We start from the raw sequence: 26,455 nt of genomic DNA, 5'->3' as shown, positions 1-26,455 counted from the left end.
GTTGGTGCTTCGTGCTGGTCTCTGTCCAGGGGATAAATGTCATATCAAGTCATTTCACAGAGACCACGAACGCTTGACAGCTGGGTCAGCTTTCTGTCACTCCCACCCTGAGCCAGGTTCCAGCAGACCGCCGCCAGGAGACCGGGCTGAGGTCCCATTCCACGCAGGGTCCCCACTCTCACCCACTCTCCCCTGAGGCTGGGAGATGAAGTCTCTGCCAGGAGTGTGTTTGTCTAGCACTTGGGTGAGATTCATCCCAGTGTAACCCCACTACCACTGGCTCCCGCAGAGTTCCCCTTGTTCCTAAACCGGCTGCAGAGACTGCACACACAGTTGCTCTCCGTACCTGAAGCCTTTGATGGGACACTGTTTGCAGACAGAGCACTTGGTTTGGTGCTTCACCTGCTCAGCAATGGTCACTCTGTGCAGGACAGCCAGCCACACCATGGACTGTGGCTCCAGGTTGGCCCATTCCAGGAACTGGACGACCTCGATCACAGGCTTCCCATTACTCTAAGGAAAGAGGAGAGAGACAGGAGCGGATCACGCTGTGAAATACCATCATGGCTTCAAGCACGGAGTGAGGCAGAGATCTCTGCTAGCCAATACCCAGGAATGGCTCCTGTTCCATCCCCGCATCTCTGCCGAGCTGGTACCATACCCACTCCAGAGAAGGCATGTACATTACAGGAGGTAGCTCCAACACTGATCTCCCCGAGAGCCGTTCCGAGAGCCACTGCCACTGCCTCCCTGCCCATTGGACGGACCCCTCGGGAAGGTAAAAGGCACAAGGAAGCATCGCCACTGACGTTACTTACGAAGCGGAAGCAGCTGCGGACACTGGGCTCCACATTGCTGCCCCCAAACGCTGCCACCTCTCCCAACTGGCGCGGAACCTGAATGGCCTCATGCAGCAGGATGCTGAGATGCCGCTGGTCGCACAGACCACCGGGATTCGCCACCTGGCCAAAGAGATCTGCTGGGAGATGGCCCAGCACCACAGTAATCAAGAGAACAAGGGTGAGAGACCAACAGCACAGACACCCCCATTACAGTTGTGCAGGTGTGTGTCCCCACCCCCACCCCATGGCTGGAGATGCAGCTTTATTTGGGCAAGAGGAAGGGAAGCGAGAGTACGGAGATGAAGCAAGGCTTGGAGCTTTGACCCCAAGACTGACCCTTTGCCACAGTTGAGCTGAAGAGTTCACCTGTGTGTGTTTATATTTGCACTGCGGCATTGTAGTCCCAGCCTAGTAAATTAGGTCTGGGATTCAGAGAAAGAGCGGGAGTCGTGATGCAGAGATTAGTCATGGTAGAAGGCTCCCATCAGGCAGGCCTCCTTGCTCAGAAACTTTACTAAGCCCGGAAGCCTCCCACTCCTGCTCTGACCTAGTTATTCCAAGGACCCCGGGTGGTGACTCACACTGGAATTTCTCCTTCACCTCTGTGCCACACAGACATGCAATGCCAGTCTTGAAGGACAGCGCTCGCATCTTCCCGCTGCGACCGCTGAAAAACAGAGAGGCACAACACTGAGCCCCTCTCTGTTCTGCGAAGGTCGTTTTCTTAACAGAGCCCCGTCAGTGCCTGCTGGGAGTTCAACAGCATGAGCTTCCTCCCAGCAATGCCAGCTGGACCACTGCAATGCCAACTTCTTCACAGGAGTGCCCTGCCTATGCCAGCTGGGCCCCAGCCCATGGCAGTGTGAGCTTCCTTGCAGCACCCGCCCAAGCTCCAGCAGTGAGGTTCCCCTCCACGCAGTGCCCAGACAGTGTGCCGGCTCCAGCAGCGCCAGTTTTATGGCTTTGAAACGAATCAGGGAAGCTGAGAGCAGGTACCTATCGAAAACATTGAGCAGCCAGTTGAGACTCATGTCCACGCAGAGCGGCACGTTGACCAGAATGCCCCTCTCCTCCTCCAGCCGCTCATAGAGGGCAGTCAGGCAGTGGATGACCTCCACCACGTCCATCACGCGATCGCTGGGCTGTAGCTCATGCTCATTAAAGATTTCCAAGGCTGTGGCCAGAGCCACCAGGTCCACTGAGCAGGCCAGGGGCAGAGAAGCGAGGCATTGGAGGAGCAGGGAACAGGGAAAGGAAACATTACAGATCAGAATGGAGAGGAGAGGTATGGACACCTTCTCTGAAGACATCAGTCCCAAACACAACAAAAGTACATCATCAAAGGGCCACCATCTATTTTAAAGCCACCTTTCTGTCTAGCATTCTTTCCCCTACTGTGGTTACAGGTAACAGCTAAGATCCCAGTCACTGAAAGATTACAGGGAAACAGTGTCTCACTATTTTTTTCCCGTGTGTTTACTCTGGCCATTGGAAAGCACTTTGTGTAGCGTCTCACTGCCCAGCGAGTCAGTTTCCCCTCTTTGTGTGGGGCCTTCCACAGCAACATAAGAGAGAAAAAGATGTGAAAGCAGAGGAAAATGGGACTGAAAAGCTATAAGAATCACTGGGGCTCTGAGGTGAGGGTAGGACTGACCCTACCGTTAACATAATTGTCGAAATTGATCAGAGAGTTGACAGTCTCATCGAACCAACCCCAACCCCAATCAGTTGCTCAACTCCAACCTCTCCTTGTAAGCACTGAAAGGCTCCCCAGAGTAGGAGGGCAGGAGAGGCAAGGACAGCGTATGGTACTCACACCGCAGAGCTTTCTGGACACGGCGCAGCTTCATGGCTGTCCGATATGCAGAGAATTTGATGTTGTTCAAATCGGCTGCAAAACAACATGAAAGAATTGAATATACTCATGGCCTGTACATCTTCATACTCAGCAGCAGGGAAAGGCGCACTCACCAGTCACAGACTTTGCTGGGGAAAATGTCCTTTGAATTAGCACAAAACCCAAGCCAAAGGATGTTGTGCCAGTTCCAACACACAAAAGGCTCAATCCTCCATCAGGGACAGAAGGTGAGGAGGAGTGAGTGTGACAGAAGACTGCACAGAATCACACCAGGTCTCTGCAGAGACTCTGGATCCATTATATCATGGGGGAGCTAAACAGAGGGAGTTCTGCCGCTTGTCAGGTGCACTGGGGGGATTGCTCCGAGTCCCATCATACAAAGGGCATGGGAAGGAGAGGCTGTGTGAATCAGTGCTCTCCATGGGCTCATGCAGTGGGCTCCCCAAGGGAGGTGCCTCGAGCAGCTCTTACCTAGCGTTTGGTATAACTCAGTCATCTTGGGGTGGTCCCAGCATGTCGTCTGAGCCTGGTGGCTGAAAAAAAAAAAAGAAGGAAACCAAATCACTAAACCTGTAAGTTAACTGGCAGACATGTGAACAGGCAGATGGATGCAGCCAGCCATCAGCCCCTTTTTATTGCAAAGGGTCCCCAAAGTCTGTGCTGCGCCAGATCGGAGCTCCCTCTGGCCCCAAACCAGGCAGCGGATGCCTGCTGGCCTCTGCCCATCACCTGATGATCCCATTCTCCCATCTCAGCATAATGGTGCAGAGAGATCCCACATGCTCTCCTATTGGGTGGGGAGGGGGAGCTGATAATACCAAGGGGATTCCCAGTGCACACACGCGGGGTGCATTTTGGAGGCAGGGGGTCCACCCTGGTGGAATAAGGTGTGATGAGCTTGTTTCAACATCACTGTTAATTTCGCCTCCAGCCCCACCTCTTATGGGCTGACTGCTAGGGTCCTTCCTCCTACAAGCCTCCAGTGCCCCAATGCCTGCTAACAGCCACTAGGGAGTGCCTGACAACAGCACTTGCCAAACTAACACTAACACTAACACACACACCCCTAATGTCTGCAAACATCCCCTCTGCAAAACCAAACGAGAGTCCCCAGAGCTGGGAATCTTGCAAGGGAACACAACTCTTGCCCCAGCCACAACTGAATGTGGGGACCCAGCTAGGCTCCTTCTTACACCACAGAGTGAGGAGTCTGCACTGTGATTACAGATCTGCCCAGGGGGGAAAGGGCCACATGGGCTGTGTCCGGTGTGACTGGAAGGCGGTGAGCATACCGCATGAGAGCCTGGAATGGACAGGACTTGTGTTTTACCCCATCAAGACCACTTAGGTCTTATTGGAGGTGAGTGGGAAAGTCACACAGGGGATGTGAGACAGAGAGACCAGCCTCTCTTCCACCCTCTGACTGTACACTTACTTGATGTAGTATGGCACTTTATTGGGTGAAATTGCTCGTTCCCAGGGAACCTGGACAGAGGCTGCAAAGACAGACAGATACAGACGCTACTGTCAGTCAAACTCCTCTCTGATGAGAGATCGCAGCCTACCGAGTGCTGTTCTTGGGGAGCAGAGATGAGGTGGGGCTAGGGACGCAGCACTGCTTGCACTGTGAACGCAGAAATGGAGTAGCCATCTCTGTGTCCCCAGCCTCACCCCACTCCCCACAGTTGACTATGGACAGGACCCTACCACTGGGACACTGCCATTGCCCCAGGCAGTGGTCTCTGGTCAGTGAAATCCTTCCTTACAAGGTCGATCCTTGAGACACCAATGTGCATCAGTGTGGGTGGGTGTACTGCACTGGATTTGGGTGCTTGAGGGTGTGTTGCTACCCTCTAATGGCTGGGCCACAGTGTATGAGACACCTGCTTCTCTCACTCTCATTAGAGCTCTCCTTCAGTTCAGGAGAGGCCTGTTTTTCTGAAGCAGAAAGATCAGGGTGGATAGGAGCCGTGCCACAACTGCATTGGTTGTCTGCAGCACCAGTCATTATCCGGGGAAAGGAAACCCTTTCACCTCCAGCATCACCACCAAACAGCTCACCTCCACGCAGGCACCAAGGTCAGTGCTTCTAAACCTGGCTCCTAAATCCATGTGCAGGCACCCAGGCCAAGTGACCTGCTCTGCAGATGAGCCGAGCACCCACTAACCCCACTGATGTCATCGGGAGCTGGGGGTGCTCAACACCTCAGAGAATCAGGCCATTTTTATGTAGAAGTCTAACATCAGACACCCAGGTTTGGAAATTTTGTCCTAAGTGCTTTCCACTGCAGGATTCGCCATGGTGCCAAGACAGCCTCCTGACAGAGCCAGCTCAGCGACGGGAGAACAGCATCCTGCTTTACAATGGGAAATAACAGGCGCATTCTCACCACCCTACCCACCACTGTGGACTATGGGAGCTGACTTTTTGCTGCCATCTGTCATCCAGCCCTGTGGAGTCACATGATTACTGAGTTTGGCACAGCCCCAAGTGTCAACTGGGAGCTGCTTCAGGCTCGTGTCACCATGTCTGTCTTGTTGAATGGGGCACTACTCCACCTGACTGGCCCGAGTGGTTAACAAATACAGATCATAATAGCCTGGAGAGCTGCCTCCTGCATAAGGGCTTGTCTCCAGAGAGGGTTAAGATTCAGGGAACAAAGGTCACTTTACTTCCAAACGGGAACATCCACATGGGTTTAATGCACTTTCACTGATGCCCAATGACTTCACACTTTAGTGGATTTGTCGTATTTTTCCTGAGTGTCCCCATATAGACAAGCACCTAAATCCTGTAGCCTCCAGGAACCATGGTGCTATCAACCTTGGGTAATGCCATGTGTCACTTAGGAACTGCCACTCGATAGTGCCTCTTTCTAGCTGGTTATTGGGGTTGCCCTGGCAGAGCTAGGCCAAGGGGAATATGTCTCCGGGGGTAATCTTGTGTGGCCAAGGTAGTAAGAAAGGCAGGCAGGTGTGAATCTGTACAAAGCAAATGGCACAGTGCTTAGCTTTTCCCATGCGGGGGTATCTGATGGTGGGGACACTGGGAGGATCTGCTCACGTACTGGAGAGGAAGTGCTGGGAACCTGGGCCAAAGTCCCGATGGGCATCCTGGAGCTGCTTCAGGCGTTCGTTTACCGAGGCCTGGGAGAAGGGGAAACTGGAACTTAAATGTGAACTTCCCCAGGATTTCAGCTTTTAGACAGCTCAGGAGGCATCACACACGTACTAACGTGGCACTGCAATGCACCACCCCTCTCCCACATCCACCACCTTCCTGGATTCCTATCCCTCAACAACCAAACCTTCCTGCCCACTCCCTGGCATAGCTAATTCTCAGTCCCCACAGGCCAGATCTTCACTATGGCTCCACTGAAGTCACCGGAGCTGCACCCATTTACGCCAGCGGAGGACCTGCCCCTATGAGCCCCCGTTGTGCCTTGTCTTTCATTTTGCCTCTGTTCTCCAGAGTCCCACTGCAGACTCACCACCTCCCTGCCCAGTGGCCTGCTGTCTCCCTTTCGCTCAGAAAAGACCCATTCAGACATATGACCCCAGATCTCTGTTACCCTTGTTGCACTCTGACAGCCCATTCTCCATAATGTTCAACTACTGTTCACAGAGCTCCCAACTTCCCTCCTTTGCCCCCACGTTGCCCCTTCCTACCTGCAGCTGTTTCCATCGGGTGTTGATCTGCTCCAGAGCCCGTGAGTTCTCCATGGACAGATGCACATCTGAGATAGCAAGCTGGTGTGCGAGGTCATTAACTAGCTTCACCCCATCCTTCATGGGGGAGAGCTCCTCTTTAAACAGCTAGAGCCCCCCATCCCAAAGAGAAGAGACAGAAGGTGGGACAGAGACAAAAGTCACTCACCTTACTCCTTCATTGTAACATCACTAGCAATGCTCCACCGGCCTGGGTACACCAGTGGCTGGCATTGCCTGGGAGAGTGGGGGTGGGTGGGAATCACTGCCTAACCCTCCTCCCCTGAGAGTGCTAGAGCAGCAGAAGGAACCCAGCAAGCCAGACTGGAGATGCATCTACTAGCACTACAATGGAATTGAGTCCCCTTGCTTGGAATAGTAATCAGATCCCAACTAGTAGCCAATGAGAAGAAGAGTCCTATCCAGAGAGTGCATGGTTTGAGCAGGACACAGTGAGGGGAATATGCTCCATTGGAGAAGACCTCAGGATTATCTATCCCTACAGACATCACGAGCCAAATTCGCCCTAGCCGTCAGTGGAGTCACACTAGCAATGAACTGGTCCCTCTGGTTTTATCGGTGTCCAGACAGGATTTTGGCACAGTCCTATTTGGATAGTGACTGTATCAGACTGCATGATGCTGTCTTACTGGAGGATATCCTGGAGAGAAGCAACTGGTCTCCCTTAGGGACAGAGAGAGGGTGAGATATACCTTGGTTGCCTGGATGTGCTCTGGTAAGGAGTCGATGAAGAGGTCCCCAATGGGCTCCCAGGTTTCTCGCACACTCTCGGCCTGGTCCAGTGTTGTGCTGAGCTCTTCCATGGCTCCCTTGACCTCCAGCAGCTGCTCCAGTGTTCGTTCAATGTGACGGTGTTGGTCAACACAGCGGGCAGTGAGCTTCTCCCACAGCTCACTGGCCACATTCGCCTGCTTCCAGACAAAACGGCTGATGTTCTGGATCCGGTGCCTTGGAGAGACATCTATGAGCAAAGCAGCAGGGCCACAGTGAACAACCAGGAGATCCCAGGCACAGCAGAGACAGCCAATACAAGGGTGGGGTGACAAGAGGAAGAAAGAGGAGAAAGAGAGAAGCCAGGGAGAATTGGGAAGAGGAGGAACAAAGGACAGAGAGAAAAAGAGGACAATTTCAGTACATGTCATAGAATCATAGAAATGCATGGCCCAGAGCTTTTCGCGTTTGGCTAGCAGGGATCTTCCCTGATACCAGCCACGCGGTGGGGGGAGGGATAAAGCGATCACCCCAGAGAATTCATGGCGGGGTGGGGGGTGTTAGTTTGGTTCCTGCCACGCGGTGGGGGGAGGAATAAAGCGATCATCCCAGAGAATTGGATGGGGGGGGGGTTAGTTTGTTTTCTGCTGCTGAAGGTTAACAGGAAAACCGCAGCACTCAACGGGCTTTGCTTGGCATGTGGGAAAGGAGGGCGCAGAAGCCGAAAGACAATGGCTTACCATGGCTGCATGCAAGCCGAATTCTGTTGCCCGGACCTGCGTCTGTGATCTCTAGCATCAAAGCCACAGGCACTCAATATTAAGAGGCAAAATCACATGTGCTATGTAATGTGAATAGTGTTGGTCACCGTGAAAGAGTATAAGCATTGTTCTGCAAAATGTATCTTTTTAAAAAATTCTCTCATTTTTTCCCTCCCTCCTGCAGCTGCAAATTCTTCAAGCCTCCCTCCTCCATCCCGAAGGCTAGCACAGATAAGGCGTTGGAAGAAGAAGACGCGAGACGAGATGTTTGCAGAAATCATGCAATCCACCCGCAGTGACAGAGCTAATCTGAATGAGTGGAAGGACACGGTTTCAAAGTATAGGAAAGAAGCCAGTGAACGTGAGGACAGGAGGGACCAATGTGAGGACAGGAGGGACCAACGTGAGGACAGGAGGGACGCTCGAGATGAGAGGTGGCGGCAGGAAGATCAGAGGAGTCGGGAAGCAACGCTGGGGCTACTGCGAGAGCAAACAGACATGCTCCGGCGTCTGGTGGAGCTTCAGGAACGGCAGCAGGATTATAGAGTGCCGCTACAGCCCCTGTATAACCCCCCTCCCCCCTCACCATGTTCCAGATCCTCCTCACCCAGACGTGTAAGAACGTGGGGGGGGGAGGCTCCGTACACCTTCCCATTCCACCCCAGTGGACAGCCCAAGCAAAAGGCTGTCATTTTTTTAACCATTTCTTAATGGCCTTTTCCTTTTCCTCCCAAACCCCACCCGGGATCCCTCCCTCTTTTTATAATCTATGAATAAAGAATAAATGATTTTTAAACGATAGTGACTTTATTTGGTTTGAAAGCAAGCTGGGGGAAGGGGGAGGGTGGGTTACTTACAGAGAATGAGTCAATAAAGGGGGCGGGTTTTCATGAAGGAGAAACAAACAGAAATTTCACACTGTAGCTTGGCAAGTCATGAAACTGGTTTTCAAAGCTTCTCTGATGCACACTGCTTCCTGGTGTGCTCTTCTAATCGCCCTGGTGTCTGGCTGCGCGTAATCAGCAGCCAGGCGATTTGCCTCAGCCTCCCACCCTGCCATAAAGGTCTCCCCCTTACTTTCACAGAGATTGTGGAGCACACAGCAAGCAGAAATAACAATGGGGAGATTTCTTTGGCTGAGGTCAGAGCGAGTCAGTAGCGATCACCAGCGACCTTTTAAACGGCCAAATGCACATTCTACCACCATTCTGCACTTGCTCAGCCTGTAGTTAAACAGCTCCTGACTCCTGTCCAGGCTGCCTGTGTATGGCTTCATGAGCCATGGCATTAAGGGGTAGGCTGGGTCCCCAAGAATAACTATTAGCATTTCAACATCCCCAACGGTTATTTTCTGGTCCGGGAAGTAAGTCCCTTGCTGCAGCCCTTTAAACAGAATAGTGTTCCTGAAGACGCGAGCATCATGAACCCTTCCCGGCCAGCCCGCGTTGATGTTGGTGAAACATCCCTTGTGATCCACCAGTGCTTGCAGCACCATTGAAAAGTACCCCTTGCGGTTTACGTACTGGCTGCCCTGGTGCTCCGGTGCCAAGATAGGGATATGGGTTCCATCTATCGCCCCACCACAGTTAGGGAATCCCATTGCAGCAAAGCCATCCACTATGACCTGCACATTTCCCAGAGTCACTACCTTTCGTAGCAGCACCTCAATGATTGCTTTGGCTACTTGCATCACAGCAGCCCCCACAATAGATTTGCCCACTCCAAATTGATTCCCGACTGACCGGTAGCTGTCTGGCGTTGCAAGCTTCCACAGGGCTATCGCCACTCGCTTCTCAACTGTGAGGGCTGCTCTCATCTTGGTATTCTGGCGTTTCAGGGCAGGGGACAGCAAGTCACAAAGTTCCATGAAAGTGCCCTTACGCATGCGAAAGTTCCGCAGCCACTGGGAATCATCCCACACCTGCAACACTATGCGGTCCCACCAGTCTGTGCTTGTTTCCCTTGCCCAGAATCGGCGTTCCATGGATAGAACCTGCCCCATTAACAACATGATCTCCAAAGCACCAGGCCCGTGGTTTGAGAGAATTCTGTGTCCGTGTCCATGTCCATGTCCTCATCAAGCTGGTCGCTGCGCTCCCGCCGCCGCCGCCTCCTCGCCTCGTTTTTCTGGTCCTGGCTCAGCATAAACTCCATGAGAACGCGCGAGGTGTTTACAATGTTCATGACTGCTGTCTGGAGCTGAGCGGGCTCCATGCTTGCCGTGGTATGGAGTCTGCAGTGTTCACCCAGGAAAAAAGGCGCGAAATGGTTGTCTGCCGTCCGTTGCTTTCATGCAGGGAGGGAGGGGTGAGGCTGTACCCAGAACCACCTGCGACAATGTTTTGGTCCCATCAGGCACTGGGATCTCAACCCAGAATTCCAATGGGCAGGGGAGACTGCGGGAACTATGGGATAGCTATGGGATAGCTACCCACAGTGCAACGCTCCAGAAATCGACGCTAGCCCCGGTACATGGACGGACACCGCCGAATTAATGTGGGTAAAAATCGAATTAATGTGCTTAGTGTGGCCGCATACAATCCAATTTATACAATCTGTTTCCCAAATTTGAATTATCTAAATTCGGATTAATCCCGTAGTGTAGACGTACCCTTAGTGTTCAAAAGCTTTTCCTAATATCCAACCTAAACCTCCCTTGCTTCAGAGTAAGCCCATTACTTCTTGTTGTACCTTCAGTCAACATGCAGAACAATTGATCACTGTCCTCTTTATAACAGCCCTTAACATATTTGAAAACTGTTATCAGGTCCCCCCTCAGTCTTCTTTTCTAAAGACTAAATTAAAAATGTCCAGTTTTTTTTAACCTTTCCTCATAGGTCAGGGTTTCTAAATCTTTTATCATTTTTGTTGCTCTCCTCTGGACTGTCTCCAATTTTTCCACATCTTTCCTAAAGTGTGGCACCCAGAACTGGACACAGTATCCAGTTGAGGCCTCACCAGAGCCGAACAGAGCAGGACAATTACCTGCCAGTCTGACACTCCTGTTAACACACCCCTATTAGCCTTTTTAGCAACTATATCACCTCGCTGATTCATATTCACTTGTGATCCACTATAACCCCCAGACCCTTTTAAGCAGTACTACCATCTAGCCAGTTACTTCCCATTTTGTAGTTGTGCATTTGATTTTTCCTTCCTAAATGCAGTACCTTGCCCTGGTCTTTACTGAATTTCATCTTGTTGATTTCAGACCAATTTTTCAATTTGTCAAGATAATTTTGAATTCTAATCCTGTCCTCCAAAGTGCTTGTGACCCCTCCCAGCTTGGTGTCATCCACAAATTTTATAAGCATATTCTCCACTCCGTTATCCAAGTCATTAATGAAAATATTGACTAGTACTAGACCAGGACTGACTCCTGCAATACCCCACCAGATACACCCTCCCAGATTGACAGTGAACCATTGATAGCTACTCTTTGCGTACGGTGTTTCAACCAGTTGTGCACCCACCTTATATCATTTTCATGTAGCCCACATTTTCCTAGTATGCTTATGAGAATGTCATGTGGGACTGTTTCAAAATCCTTACTAAAATCAAGATATATCACATCTACTGCTTCCCCCCATCCACTAGGTAAAAATAACCCTGTCGAAGGAAATTAGATTGGCTTGGCATGATTTGTTCTTGACAAATTAATGCTGGCTATTCCTTATAATCTTATCATACTCTAGGTACTTACAATTTGATTGTTTAAAAATTTGTTCCAATATCTTTTCCTCGTATCAAAGTTAGGCTGACTGGTCTGTAATTCACCAGGTCCTCTTTGTTCCTCTTTTTAAAGATAGGTACTATGTTTGCCCTTCTCCAGTCCTCTGGGACCTCTCCTGTCCTCCATGAATTCTCCACGATAATTGCTAACAGTTCTGAGATTGCTTCAGCACCCTAGGATGAATTTCATCAGGCCCTGGCAACTTGAATACATCTAACTTATCTAAATATTCTATAATCTGTTCTTTCTCCATTTTGGGTTGTGTTCTTTTCTCCTTGTTGTTAATACTAATTGTGTTGACTATCTAGTCACCATTAATCTCTTTAGTGAGGATTGAAGCAAAATAGGCATTAAACACCTCATCCTCCTTGATATCAGTTACTAGCTCTCCTTCCCTGCTAAGTAGAGGGCCTCCACTTTCTTTCATCTTTCTCTTGCTACTAGTGTATTTAAAGAACCTGTTCTTGATGTCTTTTATGTCCCTTCCTAGATGTAACTCATGTTATGCCTTAGCCTTTCTGATTTCGTCCCTATACACTTGTGCTATTCTTTTGTATTCATCCTTACAATTTGTCCTTGTTTCCACTTTTTGTAGGATTCTTTCTTGATGTTCAGGTCATTAAAGAGCTTCTGATGGAGCCATATTAGCCTCTTACTCTTCTTCCTATCAGGATTGTTTGCAGTTGTGCTTTTAATATTATCTCCTTAAGAAACTGCCAGGCAGCAATCCTGATCTTCTTTATCCCTTAGATCAGTGGTCCCCAACCTTTTTCGTCTGGCGGGTGCCAGACGACGAGCCACCGCGGACCGTGGCCAGCGGACGAGCATCCGCCGAAATGCCGCCGAGAAGCGGCAACATCAATAGGCGTCGCCGCCAACAAGCAGCGTCATCCAGAGGCGTCACTGCCGAAATGCCGCCAAAAATCGGCAGCATTTCAACAGCGACGCCTCTGGATGACGCTGCTTGTCGGCGGCATTTCGGCAGATGCTCGTCCGCCGGCCAGTACGCGGGCGCACATAGATGCCCTGGCGGGCGCCATGGCACCCACAGGCACCGCGTTGGGGACCACTGCCTTAGATTTTCTTCCCATGGGACTTTACCTACCAGGTCTCTGAATTTGTTAAAGTCTGCTTTTTTGAAATCCATTGTCCTTATTCTGGTGCTCTCACTCCTGGCTTTCCTTAGAATCATGAAATCTATCATTCAGATCACTTTCACCCAGGCTGCCTTCCATCTTCAGATTCATTCTTCTTTCAGCATTACAGCTCTGAATTGCCTGTGTCCCAGCCTCTCCTGCTGCCAGTCACAAGCTTCCTGCCTACCATCATCCATCTGATCACAGCCTGCACTCACAAGTGATAGCTTTAGCCCATGAGGCTAAGCTGTTTTCCAAGGAGCTTGCCTAACAGCGTATCAGGGTACAGCATACACATTCCATGGGACACAGTGACCCCGCAGTCAGCGATGCTACATCCCAGCCAGGAAACTGCAGGTCTGACAAAGGACCTCTGAAGGACTGCGGCCACCAGTAGCTTCAACTGTGGTACCAAGGTGAGTACTCCGCAGAAGGAGTAAAGATGGGACTATTGCCTTTAAAGCACAACTCCTGAAATCCTTCCCCAGGCAGAGACAGCCCCTCAAGTTAAAGGGAGCTTTGCCTGAGTAAGGGCCTCAGAGCTGGGCCCATTAATGTGAGGGGAGTGTTATCCCTGTTACACAGAAGGGGAAACTGGCACAGAGAGAGATTAAGTGATTTACCTAAGGTCACAAAGCAGGTCAGGAGCAGAGCTGAGTGCCGATCAGTGTAGGGAGCCCAAAACTCAGGAAATGGGCCCTACTATTGTCCATGCCAGATCACTTCCCTCCTCCTCCCTATCAGTGGGGAAAGCACAGGAGCTGCCAGGACCCCACACACATGCTAGGAGTGGATCTGTACCCTGTCCCTTGGCCAAGAGAGGGAGCAACGGCCTGCAGAGCACCTCTTCCTTCCCAGCAGTTGGGGGTGGGGCAGGAGAAAGAGAGGAAACCCCTCAGAGTCACCAAGAAAAAGGGAGAGCTCCCCACCAGCTGCCAGTCGAGTCCCTCTGGAGGGAAGAGGCCATGGCTTCACATAAGGGGTGTGGCTCAGTCGAAGGGCTGGGACAAGAGTTCATTTTGCAGGCATGCTAATTAAATCACTGTTCGAATCCCTCGAGTACCATGTTGCATCTCTCTAGGACAGAGGTCGGCAAACTTTTTGGCCCAAGGGCCGCATCTGAGTATGGAAATTGTATGGCGGGCCATGAATGCCACGAAATTGGGGTTGGGGTGCAGGAGGGGGTGAGGGTGGTGGCTCTGGGGTGGGGCCAGAAATGAGTTCAGGGTGTGGGAGGGGGCTCCAGGATGGGGCAGGGGTGTGGGTTCCAGGGCGCAGGAGGGTGGGACCGAGGGGTTCGGAAGGCAGGAGGGGGATCAGGGCTGGAGCAGGGGGTTGGGGCACTGGAGGGGGTTGGGGTGCAGGCTCTGGGTGGCGCTTATCTCAAGCAGCTCCCAGAAGCAGCGGCATGTCCCCCCTCCGGCTCCTACGCGAAGGAGCAGCCAGGTGGTTCTGTGCGCTGCCCCATCCGCAGGCGCTGCCCCTGCAGCTCCCACTGGCCAAGGTTGCCAGCCAATGGGAGCTGCGGGGGCAGTGCTTGGGGCGGGGGCAGCATGCAGAGCCCCCTGGCTGCCCCATGCACAGGAGCCGGAGGGGGGACATGCTGCTGCTTCCGGGAGCCACACAGAGCCACAGCACAAGTGGAGTGGGGCAAACCGCGGACCCCGCTCCCCAGCAGGAGCTCAAGGGCCAGATTAAAACATCTGAAGGGCCAGATTCGGCCCCTGGGCCATAGTTTGCCCACCTCTGCTCTAGGACGTGCCACACACTATGCCATTCCCAGCATGTGCCACACACTGTGCTTCATCACACCCCATGCATGCTGTGCCTCGTCCCACTACAAAGTAACATGACATAGGACATGTCTACGCTGCATCGGAGATGTGATGGCAGCACATGTAGACATACCCAAGCTAGCTTTATTCGAGCTAGCTTCAGTACCCATAGCAGTGATGGGCTTCAGCGCAGGTGTAGGCTACTTTGGTGTAGGCTATGGTGTAGGCTCTATGAGCCCGCCTGGGACCCAAGTAATTACCTAGGGTCCCAGGCGGACTCATAGAGCCTACACCATAGCCTACACCAAAGTTCGTGCTGCTGTAGCTTTGCTGCTATTGCTACCCAAGCTAGCTAGATCAAAGCAAGTATGTCTACAGGTGCTGCGATCACCCCTCCGATGGCAGTACAGGCAAACCTATGGAGACATATGGAGTGCCAGTGCCAGGTAACACTGTGCTATAGTACTGCACGTTCAGTTCATTCATGCTGCACTGCGGTACACAATGCCACACTGCCCCCTGCCCCCGCTCGTCTCTTCTCTCAGAACGACAGCATGCAGGGTCTGAGAGCTAGGCCATGCTGACATGAGGACAAGGAGGGGGATGAGAGTGGGAGGCTCCACATACCTTTACTTTCAGAATTTGGTTCCTCTAATTCCTCAAATGGGTGCTGGGAGAGGAAGGCCTGCGCCGACTCCAGGACGGAATAAATATATGGGCCCCGAGACTTCACCTCTTCCATGAAAGCCTGCAGTGGGGAGGCACAGCATGACCAAAAAAAGACTGAGTTAGAGAATTGAAAAGCTCCTTCCTCAACCAAGAACTGTTCAGTGAATTACTCACTCCAGCGCACAAGGGAACTACCGGCACAGAGCACGTAACTGACACGTTAAAGAAGCTCTGCCTGAGAAGATGGTACATGAACATCTTTAGCATACAAAGGAAAGTTAATGGATAAACAGCCCTGGGATTCAAGGAAGATCCCAACACATGGAAGGAGGAGAGAGATTTGGTGAGATCTGTAGATCAACAGTATGCGTGAAATAGGCAACTACTGGTGTGTTCTGGGCCATGAGTTATTAAAGGGGAGGAATTCTGATCATGGCCAGTTTGCATTGTGGGTACAGGGAGGAGGAAACTGTCCTTTGTAAGTATTTTAAATATTTAGTCCTGTCATGAGTGCAGGGGATGGGACTAGATGACCTCTCGAGGTCCCTTACCATCCTATGATTCTCCTAAATGCAGAGGGGAGGACATTGGTTAATCAGAACTGCTATGTGCTATAACACAACAAGGATTCTCACATCCCCGTCACTGTGTCAGCTATAGGTCGAAGTCAGACAGATGATCCAAATTGGTCTCTCGGCAAGTGTCAGGATCTCCACGAGTGTGGCCAAAGAAAGGCATCTGTTTGTTTGAGAGCTCGGATATTGCAACCAGTTGCGGAACAGGTAATAAGCAATTGTCAGTGACTGAGGCTCAGTATCCAGTTCTGTGATCTCTTCGTAGATTTAACTTTAAATCTGTAATGCAGATTTACTTTCTGTAATTTACACTAAATGCCTCTTCACTTTCTAACCTGGACTGATTCTATCTGTTATTCATTGGGGGGAAATACAGGCTGGAGCGTTTCAGGAGAACGTTGGCTCCGCCTCATGAGAAGGGGAAAGGTGCAAGTGACAGCCAGTGTACTGGCCCCAAACATGAGTCACAGGGGGACCTGCAAGTACAGCTGTGGGCAGAGAGGCCAGGTCAGGTATCCAAGTTCCATGCCAAGGAACCTGGGGCAGGAGCTCATCCTAGCTGGTGAGCGAGGGCAGGGCTCTAGGGAGCGCGTATCTGGAAACATACTGCATGCGTCTCTTTTTCCTGCTGCACCAAGAGCACATCTCCCCGGAGTGGCAGCTGGGCGGACAGCTCTTCATCCTTCTGACCCAGCCAGTCTACGATCTCCTGGAGGGGGAGCTGCAGCTTCCCGCTGTGGTCTGAAAAGGCCTCCAGACGAGCCCTGCACCGGACGGATGGGAACACAACAGTCATAGAGAGCAGACACAAGGATGAGGCCTGATGGGAATTCACCTCTTTTCACAAAGGGAAGAGTGGACGGTGCACTGGGCCCCTGCAGCCTGCGGCTCAGAGGGCACCAGCCCAGTCTCACACAGTGTGTGCCTTCCGCCCTGAGGAGAGGCAGCCAGGCTAAGGGAAAATTTCCCCTGCCCAGTGACTAAGGAATGGCTATATCCTGCACTGGTGTCAGGAGGGAGGGGCTCCCTCAGCCTGTCCCAGGTGAGCATGCTGCCCTGGCCTCCCATGCAGCAGAGGATCCCCTCCATGGGAGATTTCCAGGGGCTCAGCATTAGAAGTCCTTGCTGGTGTTAGCAGGGGCGGGTGAGAGGATGCCCTTAAGCTGTTTCTGATCTCCAAGTGCGTGGTGGGGAGAGCAGAAGAACCTGCCTGGACTTGTGCGTACACACGGCCTGAACTCCGGCTATGCCCATATTGGCCGGGACTTGGCTATACATTGTAGCCACCTGGACCATTTCCAGGATGTGTGTGTTAAGGCAAAGCAAAATTAATATGCCCCAACTGAACTCTCAATGATGCTGGCTGTGGATCTGCAACTACAGAAGGCTACAGAAAGGCACATGCTCCTAAAGGGAAGGAGCAGGCCAAAGAGGAAGGTGATATGAAGGGAATGGGTTCCTGAGTCCTTATCTTGGGCAGTAAGAACACACACACACACACACACAGCTGCCTGAGGAATGGAGAGAGGGGCAGAGAGAAAGCAGGAATGGAGAGGGAAAAAGAGATAAAGGGACAGGAGGAAATAAGGGGAAAGAAGGAGTGAGAGCACAAGCAAGGGCAAACGAAAAGAAAATACATTTCAAGCAGAGGAAAAAAGAGTCAGTGACTCAGAGATTTGTCTCTGCTTTAGAGGCTGAGAGGGGAAACTGCTCTGAGGTCACAGTGAACTTGGGTGGCAAGTGAACTGAACAAGATCTAAAGGCTTATGCCTAACATCTCCAGCAGGCAATCCCAGGGCAAAGACCAGCAAGTTCACTCCACGTGGGGAGTCCTACCGAAGGCTGTGGGATTTCTTTTTTATTTCATTCCAGCAAAGATTCATCTCCAGAGGTGTCTGGGGCCTGAGGGCACTGTCGGGAGCCTGCTGGGTTACACAGGGCGCTCCTTCACCATCTTCCGCTGCTTTAACCTAGGTGGAAACACAAACACCTGACAACTGTATCCAGACACAGGATGGCTAGTGGCTAGAGCACATGTCTGACTGCTGCTCTCACCTCTGCCACTGACTCACTGTGTGTTCTTGGGCACAACCCTTAACATTTATGTACCAGCTTCGCCATCTGTACAAAGGGATTGAAATGCTGGCCTGCATCACAAAAGAACTTGAGATTTTGTTAAGGATTTAAAACACCTGAAGGATGTTCTATCAGTGTAACATATGATAAAGTGATCAGCATTTACAACACTGCAAGGGGATGAAGGGTTTTTACTCTTGTGCTCCCAGGTTTTCTTAGTCTGGTATTCCAGTATCAACTAGATCTAATATAAGCATCTGATGGGTGTGTGTGTGACTGACCTCTGACCTCTGTTGGATTGAGTCAGAATTGCTCAGCTGTGTGGCATAGACTCCACACCACTCCACATGGAGATTCCCCTTCAGCTTAAGTGGCTAGAGCTTGTGCTTTTGGAGCACCAAAGAAGCACAGGCTTCAAGTTCTATTCCTGCTGCTGCCATTAAGTTATGAGCAGCCCCAGTGTTCAGCACAGTGACAACCAGGAAGGTGTAGGTGACCACAGATTTGTTACAATATTAATGGCCCTGGTTGTGCAGCTTGAGCCACCACAAAAGACAGACTATAAGCTCACACCTGCTTCACCTGTAGAAGATTGCAGGTGAGAACATTCTCTGGCGGTCCAGGGGCCCAACTTCCAGAGACTCTGCAGCTTCTCTGCACCCACTCCAGAAGGAAGAGAGCGCATGTGTATGAAAATCAGGGAGACACTCAGAATGCCAGAGACATACACTCCAGTCACTATACATCTTTGCATTCAGAGTGCTTTAAATCCGAGGATCTCAAAGCACTTTACAATGAGGAATGTAGCCTCAATCCCTTGGGAGGAAGGGAAGCATTATCGACACAGATGGGGGAAAGTGGGGCACTGCACAGGGAAATGACTCGCACAGTGAGGCAGTTGTCGAGTTATGAGACGAACCTAGTCTCCTGGCTCCCACTCCAGAGTTCTGATCGCTAGACTGAGCTCCCTCCCATGACAACAGCGAAGACTGTCCCAATTGCCAGACACACCAACAAACAATCGGAGGGAGGCATGATCTAAAATGCAACACAAACACTCACACCACTGTGTGTTTGGGGTGCATGGGTGGAGGGCTGGTGTGTGACCACAATGGCAGGTTGCTGCCTGTTGTCAAAACACACAAACATTTACTGTTTTCACAGGTGGGAAGTTGCTGTGTTTTGCTTGGAAATCACAACATTTCCCTCCAGTTCTAATTTGTTGGCAGGGCTCAGAAGTGATAACAATTAACATGCATTAGCACCCTTCAACCCATATTGCTTTCCAAATGATCTGTACAGGAATCACTTCACTCAACTGGAGTGCAGCCATCTCTGAGGGGAGGGGCAGTTGTTTGAAAGAACACAGCTACCCTGCAACAGAGCAGGGGACCATATGCTAATGGCACAGAAGGAAAGACGGGAGCAGGCAGAACAGACAAGAAATTAATTCAGGGCAGTGACACAGGAGGTCATGATTACAATGGTCCCTTCTGGCTTTATAATCTATTCGAAGGGGGTTTTACCAGGTCACTAGGGCTATCACCCCTCTACTCCCCAGAAAAGAACTGGGAGGTATTTAATTATCACAGTGGGGGCAGAAGCGTGTTTTATGTTTCACCCAAAGCACGTTTAATTTTCTGCCCCGATCTGCCACGTCATTCCAGAGAGCATCCCAAAAATCATCACACACAGAGTACAGAGGAATCCTAGACATGAATACCATAAATAATTCAAGCTAACGCTGCTGCCTGTATACTGAAAGTCAATACGTTTCTTGTGCAAATACTCACGCTGCCAAAGTAGGCTAGCCCCGCGTGGCCATAGTCACCTCCTCTGTCCCCAGGGAGATTGCAAAGGGATCAGGGCCAATGGCCTTTCTCCATCTGGGGGGTAAACGGAACTGCGTGGATATAACCCCAGGGGAAGCGTGATCCTCTCCAGCCTAGTTTAGGAAAAGGTTAAAAGTCCACGATGCCTGCCACTCACCGACTATGTCCTATAGATGAGCCAGAGTGCAAGCAGCCATGCACTGGTCAGATGTGCAACACCTGCTCTCCCAGAACAAAACCCCTGCAGGTGAGCGGGGGAAAGCAGAGCTTCTGCATCGAGCACCAGTTCCACTGGCTGCAGCTGCCGAGGTGGCAGGCTGGTTGGATCCTTCTCCCTCCAGAAGTCAGATGCATCTGAACAGCTTTATTTTTAGATGTGTATGCAGGCACACACACGCCCGGGCTGTGGAGCACTTCCCCTACCTGTGCAGAGCCAGGGATCCATGGTGTGGCTGCTCAGCAGCTGCACAGGAGAGAACATTGTCCCCCTCTCTTCCCAATGCCATCAGCCAGCACCAGGCAGACCAAGGCAGGAGAAAGGCAAACAGCACCACAGGGAAGAGAGGCAGAGTGGAAGGGACCAGAGGGCGGGCGAGGAGCAGGATGGGAGGGCTGAGAGGAGCTGCTGCCCTGTTTACTGACCCCCTAGGAATCCGGAGGGAGGCGGCAGCAGCAGCCTCTCTGCCAGTGAATCACAGCTTTGTCCGGGTAGAATTCCAGTTCCCTCCAACCTGCCCTAACCCTCACGGGTGCCACGGCAGCTGTCTGTGTGTGAGGGAGGGCAGGGTGTCACCAGGAGTTACCCTGTGCACACGCGCAGGGCCGGCTTTAGGCCAATTCCACCAATTCCCCCGAATCGGGCCCCGCGCCTAAGAGGGCCCCGCGCCCAGTGGCAGGGCTGCCAGGGTGGGGGCAAGTGGCTGAGAATCCCTTCCCTGGCTAGAGGCTCCTTTTTAATTTTTACTCACCCGGCGGCGCTCCAGGTCTTCGGCGGCACTTTGGTGGCGGGTCCTTCACTCACTCCGGGTCTTCGGCAGCACTTCGGCAGCAGGTCCTTCAGTGCCACCGAAGACCCGGAGCGAGTGAAGGACCCACCGCCGAAGACTAAGGAGCGCCGCCCGGTGAGTACAAGCCCCACGTGTTTTTTTTTTTTTTTTTAGTCATCCCTGCCGGGGCCCCGTCGAAACTGTTCGAATTGGGCCCCACACTTCCTAAAGCCGGCCCTGCACACGCGTGTGTGAAAGGCACTGATGGGGGAGAAGGTAACACAGCTAGCCACGTTCAAAGAAATCACTGCACATGAGACAACACAGCGCTGGGCAGGGCCACCCCGGGTAATAGCAAAGGTGGCACTGAACAGGGCCGGGGCCCCCTGGATAATAGCAAAGGCAATGGTGCAGCAGCCCCCAGGTCCTCTGGCTACTGAAAATGGAGTGCTGGGATCTCAGCGTTTATTCGTCAATGGACAGATTCCTGAAGGAATAGTCAATGCAAGCTTTTAGTCCCCTAGACAGACTCAGGGAGCACCTGGGGGCTCTCTCTGAGTCCCATTATAGTGGGGGAGGACAGGGTGTGTGGGGTGGCATGGGGGGTGGAAACAGAAACACCTCAAACTCCATTATACGAGAAGGAGGGAGGGAGGCTACACTGAAAGAGCCACAGGGGTTCCCTATGGTTACCAGACACTCTGCCCAGAGCCTCAGTGGGGAAGCGTCTGCCCTGGCCCACACCTCCTGGATAAGCCATGAGCTCACTTGGGTGGGCCCCAGCAAAGCTGTGCATCACAGTGATGGCCAGGGCCTGCTTTGGGGACAGAATTGGTGAGCAGGGGAAGCCCCTCTGCAGATTCAGCGCTCCCCACCTTCGCAGCTGGGGCTCCCTGGCCCAGACCCCCCCCCCCCAATGTCAACATCAACATTCCTGGGCTTGGCTCACACCCCTCCGCACCCAGGGAAAACATCTTGTTTTTGCCAAAAGGATTTCGTCCCCGTCCGTCTCCCACAGAGTTCTCTGGAGTTTCTGCAGCTCGGCATTGTTTCCATGCTCAGTACCACCTACAGGAACACTATGAAAAAGCTCCCTGTATCTCTCCTTCTTCCCATCGGTCTCTCTCATTCTCTCTCTCTCTCCGCACGCCTGCCATCTCTACCCATTCGTCCCCTCCTCCCTCCCTCTGGGCTGGGCTGCCCTTTGCAATCAGGGGGCTCTCACACCAACATGCTCTTCAGTTTTCACCAACCCAGTGGGATCCCTGGACTCTGAAGCCAAGACAATAGCGACGCCAGCAACCCTGAGTAAGGCCCGTCCCAGGGAGGAGGCAGACAGTGCACGGTATTTGGAGGGTGGAAGGCAGAGCTGCTGTTAAGATCGCTGCCCTGCAAGCAGAGCAAGCCAGTGGCCTGGCACTCTGCCTGCATGTGGGGTTAAATTCTCTAGCCCTGTGCAGCACACAAGTCAGGAGAGGCTTTGGGTGGGTGATTATGAGCCCAGAGCAATGAGTGCCCCTCATACAGCCTCTCTCCAGTGCAGCTGCTGATTGCTGCAAGTGTCCCTGAGGCTGCCCTTGCGTCTGTCTGTTTCCCTGTTTATTCCCTCTTCCATTCCTGTACCCCCAAGGAGAACCGGCTCCACCCACAGATAGCTCCTCAGCATGTTCATGGCAGGCAGGAGGCAGTGGAAGTTGCTGCTCGGCTCTCTCTGCTCTCCCTCCAACCCTCTGCTCCTTGTTGAATCTGCTGGGTCGTTTATTAACCCCCTCACACACTCCTGGTAATAGCTACATAACAGCCACCCCCACCCCATAAACACTGACTCAGAACCAGCAGGGAAAAGTCACGGGCTCATCTGTGAGTCCCGCTTCCAGCCTGGGAACTGGCTCAGACAGACAGATGCTGGTTTCTCACACTTCCCCCAGCTTCTCTCCCCTGAGCTGCAGATCTCCATGCTGGGGCAGCCAGTGCAACGGCAACACACGCTGTTGGGATCCAGGCCCAGACTCAGCCATCTTGAACTCCTTGGAGCCAGCACAAACCTGGATGTGCTGTAGAACAGTAGTTCTCAACCAGGGGTCCCCTAGGGGGCATCAAGCAGGTTTCAGGAGGGCCTGCAAGCAGGGCCAGCATTAGACTCGCTGGGGCCCAGGGCAGAAAGCCGAAGCCCCACCGCATGGGTCTGAAGCCCAAGTCCCTGAGCCCTGTCAGCTGGGGCTGATGCCGAAGCCTGAGCAGTGTAGCTTTGTGGGGGCCCCTGTGACATGGGGACCCAGGCAATTGCCCTGCTTGCTACCCCTAATGCTGGCCCTGGCTTTTATATGCAGAAAACCAATTATTGCGGCACAAGTGTGCCGTGGAGTTTTTAATAGCATGTTGGGGGAGCCTCCGAAAGAAAAAGGTTGAGAACCTCTGCTGTAGAAGAGGAGTGCTGAAGCCAAAGGGGGCTTGCTTCACTCAGCGCAGCACTGCTGTTGCCACAGGGCGCTGGTCCAGCACTCTTCAGCCAGAGGGAGAAGGAATGGAAAGGGCAGTGAAGGGGGGAAGGGAAAGAGCCCTGAAGAGCCTCTGCTGAACCTCCAGATCAGACAAGCAATGCAGGCACTTCTGTGCCTTCTCCGCCATCGGCTGGGGTCTTGGGCTAACTGGCTTATTCCCCTTTTGCAGGCAGAACAAACTGCCAGCCTTGGCTACGTTCAGCTCTAGAAGTGCAAGGCAAACACACATCCAGTGACCACTGACACAGTATCTGAGGGACACACATTCCATGCAGGTCAGAAACCCCCTCAGGATGGCTACTGGCCCCAGCCTGTCCAGCCAAGAATAGCACAGGCCTGCTCCTAACCAAAGGCCTGGGATTTCCAAAAGGGCCAAAGGGAGATAGATTCTGCAATCCCACCAGTACTGCCATCCCCAAGAGTTCAAAAATCATGAGTCAGGCCCCAAAGAATCATGAGATCAGCTTAAAAATCATGAGACTTAAAAACAGTTGGATTTTTTTTCTTTGCCTTCTGGTTTCTGAGCCTTTAGCACCAGGCTCACATTTTTCACCTCTTCTCTGCAGAAACTTTCTTTTTAAAAAATGATAGCTGAACTCCCCACCTCCCCACCGCCTCCCCCTGAATCACATGAATCCAGGAGCTGGGACTTCAGGAAAAACAAATATTGCGAGACTCACCATCAAATCATGAGAGATGACAACAGAATCCCCCTCAGACCCTCCACAAACACATATGCACACATGATTTTTGGTGGTGGAGGTTTGAAATGCAGAACTGATCCCAACACTACACATTGTCACTCAAGCCCATCTCTTGTTTGTGAAGTCCCGTCCATCTGGAAAGTGCCATCTGAGTAGAATACACTAAGTAGAAGCTGGGAGCAGGCAGAGACGGAGGAAATAACAGCCCCATCACTAACAGGAATGTAGGAGGTGCCACTTTGCTATAAATACAGAAGTTTGGCAACTGTCACCAAAACTCTGAATTGAAAGAGAAAAAGTGTGCTAGTTAACAAGCCCTAGCACTCTTACCTGAGACTGTGAGTGGGTGGTGCTGCTGCGATGTGACTGGTCTGCTGTATGCCGCTCATGACATCGTGGGAGGGTGTAGGAGCATCCCTGCATGACCATTGGCTGCATCAGAACGGAGGTTCATGGGGATGGAGACTTTTCTGGGCACAGGCACCTGAAACACAGTGTGAAATCCACTGGATCAGCTCTCAGATCTCACCATTCAGGAGAGCTGGCTGAGTTGCCGGGAGAAAACTAGACACACAGGCCTTGCCATAAGGGGACAGACCAAAGGTCTACCTAGCCCAGAAACCTGTATCCAACAGTGGCCAGTCCTAGATGCTTCTCAGGAAGGCATATATCCTCCACAATGCACTCATTGTACAATACTGAACCAAGGAGGAAAATTCTTCCTGACCCCACCTGCCAGATCAGCTTCTGCCCTGAAGCATGAGGACTGAAAGGCCTTGTCATTTTTATCATAGAATTAGTGTCACTGAAGATGCTATTTTCTTGCTCATATAAACATCTAATCCTTTTTGTAAGCAATTTGCTTTAACAAAACCCTGTGGCTGTGAATTTCACAGATTATACTACAGCATGCAAAAATGTCTTTTCTTTGGACTATGATAAGTGAGACAGAGAACTACAGAGCTTAGCGGGAAATTGGAGGAGACCAGAACTGCCATGGGCACTAAGCACTGTTGTCATTTACCCTCAAAGATCTCAGAAGGACAGGAATAATAAATACATCCTGTGTTTGGGAGGAAAATTGATTGTAAAGCCATATGTCTAGAGCTCCAGACACAGAGACAGACAGACTATATATATAACGCATCCTGGGTCATTATTGCTCCAAGAAAAAAGCATTTGTAATGGTTAACTCTGGTCTCACCTATTCCACTAACCTCACTCTTTTCTTCTGGCCATTGTGCTGCTTCTGCATTTCAGTTTAGACAGCAAAGCAGCTGAGAAACTAGGAGCCCTTATTTTAGAGAGAACAACATTCTACAGTCAGGTCCAAAATACTACAGCTTCTATTTGTGATACCACAGGGTTTGGGGCCATTACTAAGGGGGAATAGATCAAGGCAGACAATTTGAAAAGCCTATAGGCTGCATCATCAGCGTTTGCCCTTCCATGGCACTTTTTCTGTGAGGAGTTCAACATGCTTTAAAAACATAAATCAACGCTCACAACATTAATTTGTCCAGTTCTACAGAAAGCTAAGGGGACGCTAAGAGACACTGACATTAAATGATTTTCCCATGGAAATCACTGGGCAAAGCACACAAAAATCGCAACTCTAACCTTAAGACAGCACCAGTGTCATGAGAGGAACAGACCAGTTGAGCACAAACAGAGGGGATTCGTCTTGGGGCTAAAAGTACAACGAATATGAACGTGACGTGGGGCACATCTGTGCAGTGCAGCACTCCAAGAGGTGAAATGTACGGACAAGTGGGGAAGGATGGCTAAGTAGTGCATACGCATATGCCCACTGCAGTGTCGAGAGATTCTGCCCTCTCCCAGGTCTACCACCTAAAAGCCGGGTTTCCCCAGGGAATCCTGATACAGCTCCAGCCACCAGCCCTCACTTTAAAGCCATAAAAAGGGCTGTTTCAAAAGGGGTCTGTGAGAAAGGAGAAGTGAGGCAGCTGGAAGAAAGCGTGGCTGCCTCCCTTAGGGTGGGTGGCTGTCACACACTCTGAGGCACTGAGAAACTTTCTGATGGGTTCTCATCAGACAGAAGCAGGCAGTACATTCTGCAAAGCCTCTGATAGCACTGAGCAGCCAGGCGAGGAGAAAGTCCCCCGGTCACAGCTGTGTCTGTCTCTCCATTCATAGGCCTCTGTTCCGTTTGCTAGTGCTCTCGCACTCCCTCCCCTCCCCAGTCACACACACTAAGAGAACAGCTCATTCTATTATGATTTATTTTAATCCTTTAGCAGTTTCTGGCTCCATCTCCCACAGAGCAGCCTGTACTGAGCTCTTCAATATGCTGATAATCCCTGTCCCCTAACCTTCCCTGCCCGCATAGGTGTGTGCAGCCCATTTCATTAGGGTGTGCACCCAGGGAGCCCCGCCCTAGCCCCTGCCCTCCCCTAGTCCCGCCCCCATCCACTCCCTCCTACTTCCCGCCCCCTGACTTCCCCCCTCAGAACCCCCAATCCCTCCTGCTCCTTGTCCCCTGATTACCCCCTCCTGGGACCCCTGCCCCTAACTTCCCCCCAGGACTCCACCCCCTACCTAAGCCT

General features: G+C 51.7%; 1 protein-coding gene across 2 annotated transcripts in view; it reads right to left on the bottom strand.

Annotated features, from left to right (window-relative positions):
- Nucleotides 1-26,455, bottom strand: part of DRP2 (dystrophin related protein 2) — a 45,439-nt gene that overhangs the window by 8,343 nt on the left and 10,641 nt on the right. Inside the window, exons 2-15 of one of the 2 annotated variants that reach the window (XM_026652962.2) lie at nucleotides 24,219-24,372; nucleotides 17,626-17,759; nucleotides 16,397-16,553; nucleotides 15,173-15,293; nucleotides 7,122-7,390; nucleotides 6,370-6,516; nucleotides 5,769-5,847; nucleotides 4,136-4,196; nucleotides 3,172-3,233; nucleotides 2,659-2,733; nucleotides 1,839-2,040; nucleotides 1,424-1,509; nucleotides 819-976; nucleotides 347-513 (exon numbers count right to left, since the gene is read on the bottom strand). In XM_026652962.2, the coding sequence (XP_026508747.1) occupies nucleotides 347-513; nucleotides 819-976; nucleotides 1,424-1,509; nucleotides 1,839-2,040; nucleotides 2,659-2,733; nucleotides 3,172-3,233; nucleotides 4,136-4,196; nucleotides 5,769-5,847; nucleotides 6,370-6,516; nucleotides 7,122-7,390; nucleotides 15,173-15,293; nucleotides 16,397-16,553; nucleotides 17,626-17,759; nucleotides 24,219-24,326 (1,826 nt within the window). In that variant the 5' untranslated portion in view covers nucleotides 24,327-24,372. Of the gene's footprint in view, nucleotides 1-346; nucleotides 514-818; nucleotides 977-1,423; nucleotides 1,510-1,838; nucleotides 2,041-2,658; nucleotides 2,734-3,171; nucleotides 3,234-4,135; nucleotides 4,197-5,768; nucleotides 5,848-6,369; nucleotides 6,517-7,121; nucleotides 7,391-15,172; nucleotides 15,294-16,396; nucleotides 16,554-17,625; nucleotides 17,760-24,218; nucleotides 24,373-26,455 lie in introns of those variants that run through there. The other variant, XM_024216179.3, reaches the window with a different exon arrangement.

This window comes from Terrapene carolina, unplaced genomic scaffold, assembly GCF_002925995.2.
Source record: "Terrapene carolina triunguis isolate 2854851 unplaced genomic scaffold, T_m_triunguis-2.0 Scaffold131, whole genome shotgun sequence".
NCBI classification, from domain to species: Eukaryota; Metazoa; Chordata; order Testudines; family Emydidae; genus Terrapene; species Terrapene triunguis.
Note: the sequence above shows the minus strand (reverse complement) of the source record. Positions and strands in the feature narration are given on the sequence as shown.